The sequence below is a fragment of the Rhinatrema bivittatum genome, chromosome 3, assembly GCF_901001135.1.
Source record: "Rhinatrema bivittatum chromosome 3, aRhiBiv1.1, whole genome shotgun sequence".
NCBI classification, from domain to species: Eukaryota; Metazoa; Chordata; class Amphibia; order Gymnophiona; family Rhinatrematidae; genus Rhinatrema; species Rhinatrema bivittatum.
The window spans coordinates 300,879,987-300,894,086 of NC_042617.1; the positions used below are offsets into that span (position 1 = coordinate 300,879,987).

The 14,100-nt window shown below is 46.8% G+C and overlaps 1 protein-coding gene across 2 annotated transcripts in view; it reads left to right on the top strand.

Annotated features, from left to right (window-relative positions):
• The window catches only part of EIF4B (eukaryotic translation initiation factor 4B), a 214,357-nt gene that overhangs the window by 98,894 nt on the left and 101,363 nt on the right, over window positions 1-14,100 (top strand). For both annotated transcript variants that reach the window (XM_029595046.1, XM_029595048.1), the window contains exon 5: window positions 942-996. In XM_029595046.1, the coding sequence (XP_029450906.1) occupies window positions 942-996 (55 nt within the window). The remainder of the gene's footprint in view (window positions 1-941; window positions 997-14,100) is intronic.

A 14,100-nucleotide genomic window follows, 5' to 3' on the forward strand; every position in this document is an offset into this window, starting at 1 on the left:
TTTTTTCACAAGCCACATATCTACCAAGGTGAACAAGCACTGTGCAGTTTGGGCTGCAAGAGAACCATGGCCTTTTACCTGGTGTGGACTGAAGCCCATAGAATGTCTATTTAACTTTTTTTTTTTTTTTTTTTATTTCTTTTGACACCAACAAACGGATTGCCTTTGCCAAACACACTTTATCTAGTTGGCTAGCAGATAGGAAGGCTGATCATTATTAGAGCCATCTGCAAGGCTATAACATTGAGTGCTTTCCACATATATCACACTACGATTTGGACAGGCACTCTCAATGTGACAGCAGGTTCGATGGTCTGTCCTGCAGAATCTTTGAGATGTAGAACCCAACTCCATTCCCTTCTGTGGCCCGTTTGGTTTTGTTCCAGGCTGCCCCTTTTAAGAAAATATAGAAAGAAAAGGGCCTGATAGTACTATTTTATTTCCCCTTTTTTTGTTCGGGATAGTCTGTAGCTAGGGATTCCCCATTTGTGAGAACTGCCATCCTGCTTGTCCTCTGAGAAAGCAGAGTTGCTTACCAGTAACAGGTGTCATCTGAGGGCAGCAGGGTATCTGTCCTCATGAAACCTGCTCACCTCCCCTTGGAGTTGGCTTCTCCTTATTTAAGCTAAGAAATAAGACTGGAGAGGGCCCTGCATGGATATGTGACATAGCATGCTACTCATGCCCTGTGAAGCATAATCAAAGTTCTGGGCCAAGCTCCATCTGATGTCACTCATTTGTTAGGACTGATACCTTGCTGTCCTTGCAGAATACCTGTTATAGGTAAGCAATTGTGTTTAATGGTTATACTTGCACTACTGTTCTCCGTTACATTTGTCATTGAGCAGAATCAGTAAATAGATGGCTAAAATAAAAAGACAAACTGGGTGTTTTTTCTGCTACTGGCCTGAAAGCCTAACAAGCTTGTCTTGTGTGTTTAGTCTTTAGGGAACAGAAGGATAAGAGTGGATGTCGCTGACCAAGCTCAAGATAAAGGTGAGTACTCTAGAGTCCATGTTGGCAGACAAGATTTGCACTCTGTTAGCTGATCCATTTCCCTGATCACATAAAGAGCCATCACTTGTGCTTGTGGTCTTTCTAGATAAATGATTTTGAAACACCATTACGCTACATGGTGGATTTTATGGTATTTCTGGAGTGATGTGTTATGTAAAATATGCATTAGTCTGTCATAGCCAGACCTCTTGTGTAATATATGCTATAGAAAATATAGTCCCAGATATAAATAAATTGTATTTTTGCATTTAACTGATGAGATTAAACTGTGATGTGTCTGTTGTACAAGCAGTGGTGTGGTATTACAAAATATATAGTTCAGAAAAAATTAAAAGAACTTGTTGCAATACCATTTCTATGGTCTAGGTCAGAGGTAGGCAACCTTTTTGAAGTGATGTGCCAAGATTTAAATCAGGGGTTGGTAACTCTGGTCCTCGAATGCCACAAGCTGGTTGGCACCCTGATCCACCAGATACCTTTTACACATCTCTTGAATATTAATTTTAATTGTCTAATTTTCAGTTAAAATATTCAAGAGGTATGTAAAAATGATTGAAATCAATATTTTTTTTCTCACTTAGAAACAAAATTATAAAAAGAAGAGAAAAATAAATCTCTCACATGGTTTGATATGTTCTGAAGGTTTTCAGAGATTGGCTGGCCAACAAAGTGATCCTGATCTAGATGGACAATCAAGTAGTGATTTTTTTATTGAACAGGTAGGCACAGGCCAGGCTGCTAAAAATCCCTACACAGAAACTACATGCTAGCTACCAACATACCTCACCTCAGTCATACATGCAGAACCTCATCAAATACATAATAAAGTGACCATATAAAAAGTATAAACAGAAATAAGCAGACAAACTGAACTGGAAACTGCAACAAACCAAACTTTGTATGCAGTACAACTATGGAAAAACAAATATTACTATGCCTCACAAAACAACAAAATAAATCTAAAACACTAGTAAATAAAAGGAATAAATATCTAAAAACTGACAAATAGAATAACTTCCAGTTATTAAAAACTCATCAATCTTCTGAAAATTTCCAAACACCAGTAAAGTATTTCAGAGCAGTACACATAAGAAAACACTCAATTAAATGAATAAGAATTAAAAAAAAAAAACAAAAAGAAAAAACCCCTGCTCTCTATCTGGGAACTTGCTGATTTCCAGTCATCCTGAGATTGTCATAAATTAGTTGGAATGGGTGATGGTGTACACAGACCTTCTCCTTTCTCACATAACACACACTCACTCTGTCTCCCCACCATATGCAATCACACTCAAGCTTTCTCTCCCTCATGCAATTGCACTCAAGGTCTTTCTCTCTGTCTCTCATGCAATCACACACAAGCTCTCTCTCCCTCTCTCATGCAGTCGCGCACACAAGCTCTCGCTCTCCCTTGTACAGTCGCACACACAAGCTCGCTCTCACTCTCCCTTGTGCAGTCGCGCACACAAGCTCTCTGGTGGAGTTGTGCTCGGCTGTAGTGTGCCGTGCCCTGCCTCTGTGTTCACTAAAAATGGCCTTGCATGCCTCAGGTTGCCAACCCCTGGTCTAGGTCATGCCTTTTTTTTTTTTGCCCCACTGTCTCTTCCTGTTCCTTTGGGGATCCAGTGCTATGAGTCTTCATTCCCATTTTATATTATGTCCAAATTCACTTATTTCAGTTATTGCAGCAATAGCCAGCAGCCAGGATTCTTTTTGGATCCCTGTAGTTGTGAGCCATAAATCCAGCCATTGCGTGATGACTGGGATTCTCTCCCTTCAGGTGTTCTGAGTGCTTCCTCCATGGAATCCCTAGCCAGCACAGGAAGTGATGGACCTGAACTGGGGATCAAACCGAGGTCCTTCACATTGCAATGCTTTCTGAGCCAATAGGCTGGCCCCAAGGTTGCATGTTAATGACTTGTTAAAACACACCTTCGCTGTATGTACCCAGATCAGTCCAGACTCCTAGGTTTTGCATTCCTGCCAGCAGATTGAGATGTTGTCACTGATGCTGTAATTATGTGCCACCTGCAGACCCTCAGTATTTTTCTGTCTCCAGCAAAATGTTGCAGTCTGGAGAGATCTAAATTAAATAAATAAAATAGAGAAGGCTAAATGTAACTTTTCCTCCCAGGGAGTTGTGAGGTCCTGGTGAGGCCATCCCCCTGGTTAGGAGGTGGACGAGCAGGGGTTGGTTGACCCTTCTGTTAACATGTCCGGTGGTGCTCTGGGGTGGATATCTAGTGGTCTAGACCCCTCATCCCCCATGAGGTAGCGGTGGTCCTGTCGGATGGCTCTGCACGTACCCAGCTGAACAAGGGAAGTATCCTTAATTTTTGTTTTCCTAGAGTGTAGCCAGATGGACTCGGAACCCGTGGGTTATGCTCCCCTGCAAGCAGATGGAGATGGAGTAAGGTTGTAAAGCTGATGTTACAGTACTATACCCCTACTGTGACCTCAGCCCTCCAGTATTCTCCGTCTCCAGCAGATGGTGGATGTCCCTCTCCCTATGGGGATGATTGTACTTTTGGAAGGAGAAATTCTACATTTTAAATTGGAGAAAATTGAGCCCCGCTCTCCCTAGGTGATGCCTAAAGGTCCCTCCCCCCAGTTGAGAATTCCTGAGGCGGTTTCCAAGATCCCGCAGAAGTATGCCTTGGTCCTGTAGCCTGTTCCTGGCATGGACTTGCTCTGAGGCAGCGGGTGCAGGAAGCTGAGCGTGGCGGTGATGGCCAAAGCTCTCGCCCCCACCCCCTACAACTGGAGACTGTCTCTGTACACAGCCGGTAAGTGATGAGCCCAGGTAAGTTTAAACCCCCCCCCCCCCACAAGATTTACCTTCCGATTCAGTCAATTAGAGGGATTTTCAGTAGGATGATCCCCTGTGTCTGGGCTCGGTGGGCTGTACTGACATTGTTCCCACTCCTGTTGGGGAAAGGGGAAATTGGGCTTCCAAACAGGTTGAGTAGCCCCCAGTGGGCTAGGCTCCACTACAGGCTTGGTCAGCACACCGCGTGGTAGGCCACGGCGGCGCCAACTTGATCATGTTTCTGTGCGTGCCGTATTGCCCTCCATAGGACATCAGTACGCGCAGTGCGTCGGCTCTGTGCATGCACTGTGCACGTAACAGGCGCCTTGCCATGCTTAGGTACTCGAAATTTGTGTGATACATTTTTAAATGCGAGCCGACTGAACGCACAGCTACTACTGTCAATGGTGCCGACAACCAAGAAACCCAAGCGCCGTGTTCTCTGCATTGCTTGTCATATTAGGGCTTCACAGCATGGCCTGGATTCCAACTTATGTCAGCACTGTGAGGAAGCCCAAGGAGAGTTGGCCTCCTCAGACTTTGCTAAGCCAGGCTCCTCCCATACAGATGATGGGTTGGTCACAGCCTTAACTGGCAGTTGCCGGATCTGAGAATACCCTTGACTGGGTCATCCATGGGAGAGAGAAATGCAGCTGGACCCACCCCAGTTCCTCCTGGACTAGGTATGGACCTGGCTGCCTTTTCTTTGGTGTAGTTTTTCCAGGGGCTACAAGCCTTCGTACAGGCACAGTCTGCTACCTCACTTGCCCATATCCGGATGGAAACTCAGTTAGTGATCCCTCCCTTTTTCATTCCAACCAGCAGACATGGCATGCCTCGCCTTACCAAGGGTATCCTTGGTAGGGACCCGGATGAGGAGGACCCTGAGTCCTTGGAAGATGGGGAAATAGCCCCTGGGTTGAAATCATATCGGACCATGTCATGGGTCTTTCAGAGAGACTATTTGGTGGCCCTGGTTTCCCCCGACCCTGAAGACGATGGGAGTTCTAGGGCGGATTCTATGACCAAACCAAATAAGAATCCCATTCTGATTTCCCTGTGGAAAGCTTCTTGCTACTTTCCAGTGATGGATGCCATCCAGGAGTTGATTGATCTGGAATGGGATGCTCCAGAAGCAATTTTTAAAGAGGGCCGAGCATTGGAAGCTCTATACCCTCTGGAATCAGCAGTAAGAAAACATTTGTGTTTTCTTAAAGTCACTGGTCTGTGACGTCTCTAAGCGAACAACTGTCCCAGAGGGAGGAATGGCCTTAAAGGATGTGCATGATAGACTCAATCAATCTCTTTAAACAAGCCTTTGCAGTAGCAGTGACCTTACAGATTGCTTCTTGTTGCGCTTTGGTGTCTCGTTCATGTCTTCTTTCGCAGGAGATGGATATCTTGGGTGAATTCCAGAGTGGTTATGGAACCCACTGCCGCCTTTTTAGCAGACACAGGCTCTGATTTAGTCCGTACTTCAGCCAGAGGAGTGGCCTCAGTGGTGGCAGCCAGACAACAGCTATGGCTGTGGAATTGGTCAGCTGACGCAGCCTTCAAAGCTAATCTTACAAAGATGCCCTTTAAAGCATCACTCCTATTTGGGAACGAGCTGTAAAAGCTGGCCAGTAAATGGGGTGAGTCTCCAGTTCTCTGATTACCGGAAGATAAGAGGAAGCAGTTCCAGTGCCCCTCGCCTATGAGGGGCCATTCCAGGGGTTCCCAGCGTTTTCGTCCCTACAGAAATTCGACATTTCAGAGGTCTCGAACCCTTGGGAGACATCAGTCCTTTCGTATCCAGCAGCCCAAGAGAGGAGCAGGTTTAGGTTCAGGCTCATCCCGAACCCCCCCAATGAAATTTTACCGACCGACCTTCAGGGCAAGGAGATAGGGGGGTGTCTGTCTCTCTTTTACCAATGGTGGGTCGAGATCACTTTGGACAAATGGGTACTGGAAGTCATATGAGAAGGATATGCACTGGAATTCCACAGCACTCCTCAGAACATATTCATGACATCTCCTTGCCTTACAAGAAGCAGGTAGTGAGATTACACTTCTAAGGTTCCTCAGGATGAGGGCTGTCATCCCAGTACCTATGCCCCAGGAAAATATGGTGGTGTTCCATTTATTTTGTTGTACCCAAGAAGGAAGGTTCTTTTCATCCCATCCTGGACCTCAAGATTGTCAACCGTTACCCGCAGTGACTCATTTTTGCATGGAGACCTTATGCTCTGTGATAATGGCTGTACAACCAAGAGAGTTCCTAACCTTCCTGGACCTATCCGAGGCCTACTTACATATTCCAATCTGACACGAACACAGTTTCCTATGTTTTGCGATACTGGGTCGACATAAGTTTCGGGTGCTGCCCTTTGGCCTAGCCACCGCCCCCAGCACATTTTCCAAGTTTATGGTGGGCATGGCTGCAGTGTTGAGGAATGATGGGATCCTGGTGCACCCATACTTTGATGATTGGCTTACCCAGGCCAAGTCCATGGAAGAGAGCCTTCTGGTGACCAACAGGGTGATCTCCTTGTTACAGAACTTGATTTGGTAGTAAACCTGACCAAGAGCAGCCTCAAGCCTTCCTAGTCTGGAAGTCTGGTTCGCCACCAGGCAGGGCAAGGTCTTTCTTCCGACCATATGGATACAGAAGTTCATGAGCCGGGTGTGTCAGTTGGTGAACACTGTACGCTCGATGGTGTGGAGCTATCTACAAGTCCTCTGATGATAGCAACCCTGGAAGTAGTGCCATAGATGAGTGCACACGTGTCTACTTCAACACTCTCTGCTATCACGTTGGAATCCACAATCTCAAGACTATGCAGTTCGTCTCCACTTACCGATGGAAGTCTGTTCTGGCTTCTAGTGGTGGTTGCAGGAAGCTCATCTGAGCAAGGGTGTGACCTGTCCTCCACGAATTGGCTGGTTCTCATGACAGATGCAAGTCTCCAGGGCTGGGGAGCTCACTGTCAGGAACTGATGGCCTAGGGATGTTGAATGAAAGAGGCTCTCTGGAACAACAATCGCCTGAAATCCCGGGCAGTCAGATTGGCTTGTTTACAGTTCAGCCACAGACTCCAGGGTCAAGTGGTCCGTGTGGTGTCTGACAATGCAACGACGGTAGCCTACATCAGCCGCCAGGGAGGAACCAAGAGCCAGCAGGTGTCACAGGAGATAGATGGAGTGGGTGAAGTACATATACAGATGATCTCAGCCTCCCACATCGCAAGAAAAGATGACGTCAGAGCAGCCTTTCTAAGCAGGGAGAGTCTGGATCCAGGAGAGTGGGAGTCGTCGACCAAAGCGTTTTAACTGATAGATCACTGAGGCACCCCCATCAATTGACCTGCTGGCCGCATCTCAAAATACAAAGGTTCCTTGTTTATCCCTGGGAATCAATACTTTTGTTCAGATCTGGCTGGAAGATGAGTGGCTATATGCCTTCCCTCCGTGGCCCCTACTGGGCAAGGTCATTCGCAGAATCAAACACCACAGGGGACTAATCCTACTAGTAGCTCCAGATTGGCCCAGGCGTTCATGGTATGTGATCATGCGGGGACTCCTGGTGGAAGTCCTTCCACCTCACAGGGATCTGTTGCAGCAGGGACCAGGCCTTCATGAGAATCCAACTTGATTCTGTCTTACGGTCTGGTCCTTGAGAGTGCTTGCTTGATGAAGTGAGACTATTCTGTGGTGGTAATTGTCACCTTGCTCCGTGCTCGGAAGTTCTCCACATCCCTAGTGTGTGTGGGTCTGGAGAGCATTTGAGGCCTGTCTTCCCTCGGACGGTCAAAATTCCACTTATTTTGAAATTTTTGCAGGACGGCTTGAATAAATGTTTGGCCCTTAACTCCTTGAAGGTGCAGATAGCGGTTCTCTCCTGTTTTAGTGGTAAGGTGAATGGGGCCTCCCTGTTGGCTCATCCTGGCGTGAACCGTTTTCTGAAGAGAGAGAAGCATCTCCCTTATGGTTGCTAGTTCCATTGTAGAATCTTAATTTAGTACTGCATTTTTTTGGCAGGTCCTTCCTTTTGACTGCTGAGCAGTCTTTCCTTGCATTTATTGGCTTTTAAAACGTTGTTCCTGGTGGCTATATGCTCAGCATGTCTCATCTCTGAACTGCAGGAATTGTGCCAGGAGCCATTCCTTCAGATAACTCCAAGGGCGTTACTGCTACGTCCGGTTCCATCCTTCTTACCCAAGATAGTATCAGAGTTTCATTTGAATCGGTCCATTTCGTGGCCATCCCTAGATAAATTCAAGGACACTTAAGAATATTGTCTCCTCCATCATTTGTATGTCAAGAGACTCTTAGTGCATTATCTGGAAGTCTTAAGAACCGGTCTGAAAGGCAGACTGCCTGTTTGTCCTTCGTGGCAGAAGGAAGCAGGGCGAACCAGCTTCACAGGCTACCATAGCTCGCTGCATTAAGGAGGTGGTCACGAGAGCCTATGTGGAGGCTGGAAAGCCATTAATCTTTCAGGTTACAGCTCATTCCACTAGGACTCAGGCAGTCTTGTGGGAGAAGCTAGACTGCTGTCTCCCATCAACATCTGCTGAGCGGTGTCTTGGTCCTCCTTGCACACCACCTCCAGGTTCTGTCGCCTGGACATTCAGGCCCGAGAGGATGCAGCCTTTGCAAGGACAGTGTTAACTGGACCATGGGCAGCCTCCTGCCTCAGTCAAGAATAGCTTTTGTACAACCAGTTGGTCCCGAGCCTATCTGGCTAAACACTAGGAAATGGAGAAATTACTTACCTGATAATTTCATTTTCCTTAGTGTAGATAGATGGACTCACCATCCCGCCTATGGCTGCCCAAGAATGGTGCCAAGGATTCACCTGTGGAGTGAATATAGATTCCAAGAGATTACGGGTAAGCAGTCATTCAGTCCCTAGATTAGGGTACCTATATTCTTATTGGAGTTCAGTCTTTATGGTTGGTTGAGTACAGCTACGGTTATCCATTTTTAATCATATTTGTAATCAAGTCCTTTCACGAGTATGTCCACGGTTGCTTTTGAAGAGAATACTAGAGGGCTGAGGTCACGGCAGGGGTATATATACTGTGACATCAGCTTTTACAGCCTTACTCAGTCTCCATCTGCTGGCAGGGGAGTATAAATCATTGGTCCAGAGTCCATCTGTCTATGCTAAGGAAAACAAAATTATTAGCTAAGTAATTTCTCCATTGCTATTAAAGTTTAAAAAAAAAAAGCTGAGTTTTCTGTCTTTGCCGGGCTATGGCTTGCCAGGTAAGTGAGAGATCTCAGCAACAGATTAGGCGATCGTCTGACGGGCTCCTGATGAGATTACATTTTACCGCACACAGGTGGTTCTGCTTCAGATGCCTTCGGACCATGAGGCATGGTGCGTGGCACTTCTTGCTGCTCCTGCGGGGAATCGTGCAGCAGACTTAATAGGCAGGGTGTGTAAAGGGAGGCGAGGGCTCCTCTGGTTCTCTTCCTGCGCCCAGACCTGTTGCGGCATCCCGAGGCTCCAGCCCTTCAGCGGGGGAGGCGATGCTGGGTGCGGGAACGGCAGCCAGCAGCGCAGCAGCAGCGCAACCAGCAGGGAGATCCCCCTCCAATGCTTTCCCCTGCAGCTCACATGTTTTCAGAAACCAAGAGTGACTCTGGAGGGAAGCATTTTCCTCTCGTTCCTGCAGATTTGGGTGCTTGTGATTTTCCCCGGGGGGTGTGAGAATTCCCAGCTTTTTTCCTCTAATTTTGTCCTGTTAATGCATAAGGTGTACTTAGCCAAAAAGTGGCTGTTGAGCACAAGGCCAGGTTGGGGTGGGGGGAATCTAGGTCCTGGTCTGCCATGGAAGGGGCAGTTCCCTCCCTTTTCCTGATGTCCCGGCAGACCCAGATGCTGGGAATGTGGATCCTGATGAGGTGCCCTTGGCAGATGGTGTTGATCCTAAGGTGGTGAGGCTTTTCCGCAGGGAGGAACTTTGGCCTTTGATTCCACTGGTGGTTCAGGAATTAAGAATCAAGCTGTCACAAAAGGATTCAGACTTGTCCAGGACACGATCCACGCCCTCCGGGTTGTATGGTCTGAAGGCCTTTCCTTTCCACAAGTCTGTTAAGCTAGTGGATTGTGAGTGGAATACTCCAGAATCTGGCTTACGGGGTCGGTAGAGCTATGTCCAAACTTTATCCATTACCAAAGGAGACTTTGAAGCTTTTAGCTCTTTCAAAGGTTGATGCCTCAGTCTCAGTGGTCACGAAGAAGACTACCATTCTGGTAGTGGGTTCAGCAGCACTGAGGGATGTACCATATCATAAGCTGGAGCTCCATTTCAAGAGAACTTTTGAGTTTTCATCTTTGGCTATTAGGGTAGCGGTATGTAGCAGTCTTATGCAGAGGGCCTGTTTACGCTGGGTTCAGCAATTGCAGGAGACACAGGCAACATCAGGAGCAGCAGCAGCAAAGGCTGAGTGATTGGAGGCTGTGGTGGCTTATGGAGCAGATGCATTTTATGATCTTATTAGAGCCTCCTCCAGAATTATTATGGCGGTGTTGGCCAGAAGATTGCTTTGGTTGAGAAATTGGTCAGCAGACGTGTGCTCTAAAGCTCAATTAGGAGCTTTGCCTTTCAAGGGAAAGTTGTTCGGTGAGTATCTAGAACAGATTATGAAGAACCTGGGGGAGTCTGAGGTGCATAAGTTGCCAGAGGGGTAAGCCTAAAGGAAGAGGCATTTTCTTTACTCTGCCTAGGTTTCAAGACAGACGGGGATTTTGCCAATCTAAGGGGGTCTGGTGGGCCTCACAGGCAGCCCCAGGAAGATCTCAGGCTTGGGGTCAGTCTTTTTGGAGTGGCAGGAGGCTATCCAGGGAAAGTGCAGGAGCTGCAAAGTCCTCTCAATGAAGTGAGGCTAGTCCACTCTTCGGTGCCGGTTGTCGGGGAGGCATCAAATGCTATTTTTCGAGGAGCGGGCCAAGATTACCTCTGTCCAGTGGGTCTTAAGTGTGATAAGACGGCTGTGCATTAGAATTTGCTCTTCTATTTGAGATGCCTTTCTAGTGTCCCCTTGTGGTCCTCTCGCCAAGCGTATAGTGGTCCAAAGTACTATAGATTGCCTCAAATGGTTGGGAGCCCTAGTGCTGGTTCTGCTTTAAAAAAAAAAAAAAAAAAAAAGGGTTCCTTTCACCCAATTCTGAACCTGAAAAGGGTGAATGTGGCCCTGAAAGTGCCGCGGTTTCGCATGGAGACTCTGCAGCCAGTGATCGCGGCAGTACAAAAAGGAGAGTTCCTGGCATCGTTAGATCTAAGAGAGGCTTGTCTCCACATAACCATCTGGCAAGAACGTACTGGGGAGCAGTACGTCAGGATTAGTTGCCGCAGGGCCAATGGTCGAAGAAAGAAGCTTGTTGGAGACCAGAGCGGTCAAGTTCGCTTTACGTGTTTTTCTGCCTTTGGTATGTGAGCATCTGAGAGTTTTGTTGGCCAACACGACGACAGTGGCTTATATCAGCCAACAAGGTGGTACCAAGAGTCTGGCAGTGGCTCAGGAATCTCAGGAGTTGATGCTTTGGATGGAGCAACACTTGGAGCGAATAGCAGCATCTCACATTGCCGGGGTGGATAACGTTCAGGCGGACTTTCTCTGTCTGAAGGCATTGGATCCTGAGGAATGGGAGTTGTTGGAAAGGGTTATGAGTCTAATTCGCGACAGATGGGAGGCTCCCCACCTAGACCTGATGGCAACAAGACAGAATGCCAAGGCCTCCCGTTTCTTCAGTAGAAGAGAGCACGGGGTGGAGTGTCAAAGCCCTGGTGCTTCCTTGGCCCTGGGGAGTACTGCTGTGTACGTATTTCATCCTTGGCTGCTAGTCGGCAAGGTGATAAGATGCATAGAGAAACATTCAGGCAACGTGATTCTGGTGGCTCCAGAGTGGCCTCATCGTCCATGGTTGCAGATCTGGTAATCAAGGCTATTGACAGGCCTCTACGGTTTGGTCCTCTATCGAATCTTCTCCACCAAGGTCCAATTTTTTCAGATCAGGCGGATTGCTATTGTCTCGTGGCCTGGCTTTTGAGAGGAGACAGCTGAGAAAGAAGGGTTATCCCAAGCCAGGAAGTAGTAGACCTGAGCTGGGAATCAAACCCAGGTCCTTCACATTGCAGTGCTCACTGAGCCACCAGGCTGGCCCCAAAGTTGCATGTTAGTGACTTGTTAAAATGCACCATATTGTGCCCTAAAGGAATGTTTCCCAACCTTTTTTCATGCCTGAGGCACACCTACAATTAACAAAAATGTTTGGTTCACCAGTCTCCATAGATATGGCAGCATGAAGAGGACTCAAATCATCAAAAGGAGAGAGGGAAGTACTAAAAGCCTCATCAGCCTCTCTTCCAAATTTTAAAAGAAAATGGAGAAAGGGGTGCAAAGTCACACATGAACTTGTCACAGTGGGTTAATACACAACTGCAGAAAGGAGAAGTTTGTGATACGGGCATGTGGGTGCCAGAGCTCCTCCAATGTTGCTGCTCCCAGCACACAGAGGAGCCAATATAACAAGAGAGACACTAAAATTGGAGTTAAATTTTAGTGTGGGTTTTACTTAAAGAGGGGACCCTGTATGATGCAGTAAGCTAATGGGATACAAATCAAACAGGAAATGAACTTGTTAAAATTGGAGGTAAACTGAAAAATCCGCACTAATGCAGAAAAGTGCTTTAAAAAGTGCTTTAAAACAGAAGTAAGGAGGTAAGTGCTTGAAGTTGGAAGGAGTAGCACCAAACTGACCTTGCATGCAAGACTGGCACTGGGAATCCCAACTTGGGCAGGCATGCCAAGTGAAATCAAAGGGTAAGTTCTCTAGATAAGGCATCTACAATTGAACAGTATGCAGTTTTGTGCTATGCATCTCAAATGGCTGTAGTTGCACTTACCCTTTGATTTCACTTGTTAAAATGACCTTGAATGCAAGATTGGCACTAGTCATTCCAACTTGGGCACAGTCTTGCATGCAAATCTGTTTTGGTCACGCTCTTTGAAGTGCTTTCCTCCGTACTCCTGGTTTTAGTGCACTTAAGTGGCTTTTCAGATTAACTCCTTGGCCTGAGGTGGAGTAAAAGTTAATGGACATTTCTGGAGACCATGATATTCTGTTGCTTTGCCCATGTGGTATTGTCTTTCTACCAGACTGGGTGCCGCAATAGAACAACTTTAGCCACCAAAAATGAGTTTACTCCACCTTGGACCAATGAAGGCATAAGCTCTCTGGGACTTGCACCTACTGCTAAACAAAACATCTCTCTTGGTAAGGAAGCTTCAGCTGAATGGCATGTGCTTGGTGCTGTGTATCCTGACTTTGAAGTACTGTTCAGCTGTAGGTACCTGCCCCAGAGAGCTTACATTGGAAGTGTAGATCCTCCTGGGTCTGAGGTGGAGTACCGCACTGGACACAATAGACATTTGCCACCAGAAATGTGAATTTACTCCACCTCATACCCTGGAGATAAATTTCTAATGTAATTGGTGCTCTCTGAGGCAAGTACCAGTCACAGGTTTTCCTGGATAGCTAATGCACATGTAGTGGTAAAGTACTGTTCAGCTGTTGGTGTCCACCCAGACAGACTATCCTTTGTTAATCTAGCTATAGGTGCATTCCCCAGAGATCTGCTTCTGTTTTACTTGCCATTCCTTGTCAAAATGATCTTTAATAAGAGAATATGCCCACAGGTTCGGATGCAAAGCACCAATCTCACGTGTGATGCCATTTTGACAAGGCATGGCAAGTAAAATCAAAGTCTTAAGCTTTCTGGGGGTGGGCAGCTGAACAGCATCCACTTTTGCAGGGTACATCAAACTTTGGTATCCTGTTCAGCTGTAGGTGCCCCCTGCCCCTCCCTCCCACGAGAGTTTATGCTTTAGGCTAGCTGTAGTTGCCACCCCATAAGAGCTTATGCTTTATCACTTGCCATTCTCTGCCAAAAGGGCCTTGGATGCAAGAATTTGCTGTTTGGAGTGAGCACTTAGAGCTAGCTGAACTAGGTGGGCATTTACAGTTAAACAGTACTCCAAAGTTGGATGCACTGTGCCAGTATACTGTTCAACCGTAGATGTCCTCCCAGAAAGCACCAGAAATTAAACTCCTGGGTCAGAGGTAGAATAAACTTGCATTTCTGGCGGCCAAAATTATTCTCTTGCCGTACCCAGTGTGATAGAAGAAGCTACACCCTACCACACTGGGCACAATAATAGTATATTATGGCAACCAGAAAGGTGAGTAAAGTTTTTTGTTGTGGTTTTTTTTTTTTTGT